Source organism: Alligator sinensis, unplaced genomic scaffold, assembly GCF_000455745.1.
Source record: "Alligator sinensis unplaced genomic scaffold, ASM45574v1 scaffold584_1, whole genome shotgun sequence".
NCBI classification, from domain to species: domain Eukaryota; kingdom Metazoa; phylum Chordata; order Crocodylia; family Alligatoridae; genus Alligator; species Alligator sinensis.
The window spans coordinates 1,311,337-1,314,784 of NW_005842419.1; the positions used below are offsets into that span (position 1 = coordinate 1,311,337).

The 3,448-nt window shown below is 44.3% G+C and overlaps 1 protein-coding gene across 7 annotated transcripts in view; it reads left to right on the top strand.

Moving 5' to 3' along the window:
- Positions 1–3,448, top strand: part of ARHGAP44 (Rho GTPase activating protein 44) — a 76,071-nt gene that overhangs the window by 45,848 nt on the left and 26,775 nt on the right. For all 7 annotated transcript variants that reach the window (XM_025211664.1, XM_025211661.1, XM_025211662.1 and 4 more), the window contains one exon: positions 743–854. In XM_025211664.1, coding sequence (XP_025067449.1) covers positions 743–854 — 112 coding nt within the window. The remainder of the gene's footprint in view (positions 1–742; positions 855–3,448) is intronic.

Genomic DNA, 3,448 nt, shown 5'->3' on the forward strand with positions numbered 1-3,448 from the left:
TTGCTGCGGCCGCCCAGAGCCCATGCCCGCGCTGCCCTGCGGCTCCTCTTCACTACCACCACTGCCCTGCTGCGCGGCTCAGAGGTGACGGTGGCAGAGAGGAGCCACAGGGCAGCCCAGGCACAGGCCGGGGTCTGGGTTGTGTGCACGGGTTCTGGCTGGTCCACTTCAGCTAGGGTGAATCTGGAGCGGGCACGGGGCAGGCCAGGGTTGGGCCAGGGCCAGGGCTGGGGCTATGTGCTGTTGGCAGTGGCAGGGAGGAGCCACAGGGTGCGTGGGCTCCAAGCTGTTGCTAGGGAGAGGTAGAGGGGGGGTACTGACCATCCTGCAGCAGCTCCCCTGAACTGCCTATGTGGCCTGCAGGCCCAAATAATTGCCCACCCCTGCCCTACGTTGTAAACTGTAGGAACCGAGGTTTGACCCTAGCTGACTTAAAAAGGCATCCCTCCATTGGTGCTGACTTACAACAGTTTGTGTATCTAAATCTATAACTGCACTTAAGTTCTGAGTCCAGGTTAGATGAGTTCAAAAGAAATGATTTCCACACTTCCTCAGGCAACAGTTTTCTAATAAACCTCATCCTGTGTGCAGTACTCAGAGTATAATCACAAGGATGGATTTTCAGCTCACGCTAAGGTCAAGCTGCAATCTGGGCCATCAGGGCTCCATGTTTGTCTTGCTGTTGCCTTGGTATTAGGAGTTTCTCAGAGCCTGACAACTCTCCTGTTTCTCTTGTCCTAAGGGTCTCTTCAGGGTGGCTCCCTCCGCCTCCAAGTTAAAGAAACTCAAAGCTGCTCTAGACTGCTGTGTAGTGGATGTGCAAGAGTATTCAGCCGACCCGCATGCCATTGCAGGTAAAGGGCATCTCCCCTCTGACACTCCAGCCTTCAGTACTGGCACTTTGCATTTCTGTATATGATCCCTTCCCATCCAAGGGACTGTTAATTAACTGAGCCCCTGCAGCAGGGAAATCCTCTTGTTGAGAGCTGGTTGGGAATTTTCCAGCAGTACATTGTACACTGGAAAATACTGATTCATCCAAAGGAAGTTTTTCAAAGAAACATATAGCTTTTGACCAAAGTTTTCTTTAAAAAAAAATGAAGTATTCTGGTTCTGTGTGTCAATGTTAATTTTTGTTTCAGTTTCATTTGAATGTGTTTGATAGTGGATATAAATATAAAATAAAAGAATTGAAACCAGAGTGGCTCATTTCAGTCTAACAAGATAAAAATATTTTTATTGGCCTACATCATTTATTTTTAATTATGTTTCTTAGGAAATTTTGAAACTGTTTTGTTATAGCTCTGTTCTAGAACAGAGAAAAGATTTGGAAATTGTGACATTTTTCTATGATTTCCCTCCCAGAACACACCCAACTCCTAGTACTGTCTTGTGCAGCTGTGCACTTGAGATCCACTGCTGTATTTTCTAAACAGCAAGGAAAAAGGAAGCACCCTTCAGTAGGGACCTCATATAAGGGTTAATAGCTCTGCCTGATAGGAAGAAGTCAAAAATGACCTTTTTTGGCATTTTATTATATAGCTTTTCAAATGATCAGGTCACTTGAGTAAAGCTATTTAAAGAAAAAAAAGAGAGAGAGAGAATCTGAACTCATTTGCCCCATTTATTTCTACCTTTGAGAAAAAATAGAACAGTTGGGTAGTCTTCATTATATATTTATATCTAATATAACTCTAGCTGTACATTGTGTAAAACAATTACCTAGTTCTTTAACTGAAAACAATGGATGGAATGATGTTCTCGCAGTAATATAAATCCAGAAAAACTCTGTTCTGGAATTAATCCTGGTTTCCTGCAGCGTGATGAAAAAAATTGGCCCATTGCCTCTCAACATAAAACAATAGGGTGTCTGATAAACAAGCACTGAAGAAGCTATGTAATGATATATTAGGCCTAACGTGGGATAGGAACACTAATGGATTTGGCAGTTAGTATGGAAAATAAATGTGACCTCTGCTTAAACACTGATTTCATGTACACGTTATACAAGGGCAGAACAACTTCTAAGTGCCGGGGGCACACCAGCAGGGGTTACATGCTACCAGTCAAGCCACAGGTTATTGGGCCACATAGACATTTTCTCCCACCCAGTACTGCACAGTACAGCCATGAGGGCACCCTTCCCTGCCACTGCTGTACTAGGCACCCCACCCCCTGCTGTAGCACATGGGCAGGCAAGCACAATTCAAACCCTCCCCACCCAGGTGCAGCACATGCCCTGGAGGGCACCCCACCACCACTGTTGCAGCACACAGACACTGGCTCCCTTGCATGGCCTCGTACTTAGCCTCAGCTCCCTTAGCGCTCATTTTGTTGCCTTGCCCCCCTGAGGGGGAGGCAGGCAGTGGCAACTGGAGAAGGAAGGGGGAGTCTAGAAACCGGGGGCAGTGGCAGCCGAACAGGACCCCAGGGGCCACAACTTAACGACTCGTGAGCTTCACCCTCATGTACCAGTTGGCTTTAGATTTGCCAAATAGAGTCAGTACTTCTCAATCTTCAGTTTTCTCAAACTGTTATGTTGTCTTTGTTTTCCTTGCTTGCCTACAATTCTGTTTGCTGCAAAAGAGAAAGAAAATGTCATTTTGATTTCAGTAGTTTCATAATGTTTATTAATTTCCCTGATTCCCTGATGTTAGCCAGTGGATTTGTCTGGTGCATTTTAAAGACTCTAAATGTATTCAGATAGATGCAAAATCTGTTTTGTTCAGAAAAGTTATGGGTGATGCTGAAGAAACGTAAATACTATTATGATAGCCATGAGGCATTCTGCAAATTGGGTGATGAGCATTGGATAAATGGCTAGATACACCTATATGCTTGTATGTTCGCGCGCACATACTCCATCAAGTTTCAAAACTGGTTCTTACAGATTCTGTGACTAAGCAAAATGCTGGACAAATAACGTCTTCTCTGTAATGTTAAGCTGCTGTTCCTTTCTGGATTAGAGATGGTTTCCCTGCCCTTTCAAGCTTTTACCTGGGACATGCTGAGGACACCCTCAGTTGGTAGCAATATCAGTGGCAGCAGAGGGTGCTCAGTGCTTTGCAGGATTGATCCCTAATGAAATGAGTCTGATCTTGCTCCTATTAAAGCAAATGGCAAAGTTGTCTTGGAATTGCAGCTGAAGCAGGCTGTACACTGCTGCTACAATGAGTGCTATTCCGTGACTATTACTGATATGAATTATTGTGGGTGCAGGTTGGGGTCTTATAGAAGTGACAAAAAGACCAGATAGATGTAGGTAGAAAGTATGCATGGCTGTGATCATATATTATTATATTTTAAGATGGGTGTTGGACTAATGGGCTATTTGGGATTCACATTTTGAGAAACTTATGAGTAAATTAGTTGAAAAAAGGAGTCAAAATGATTCATTCTAATCTCACTGCCCCAAAAGAGGAAAAAGAGAAAGTAACTGACAGCAGGA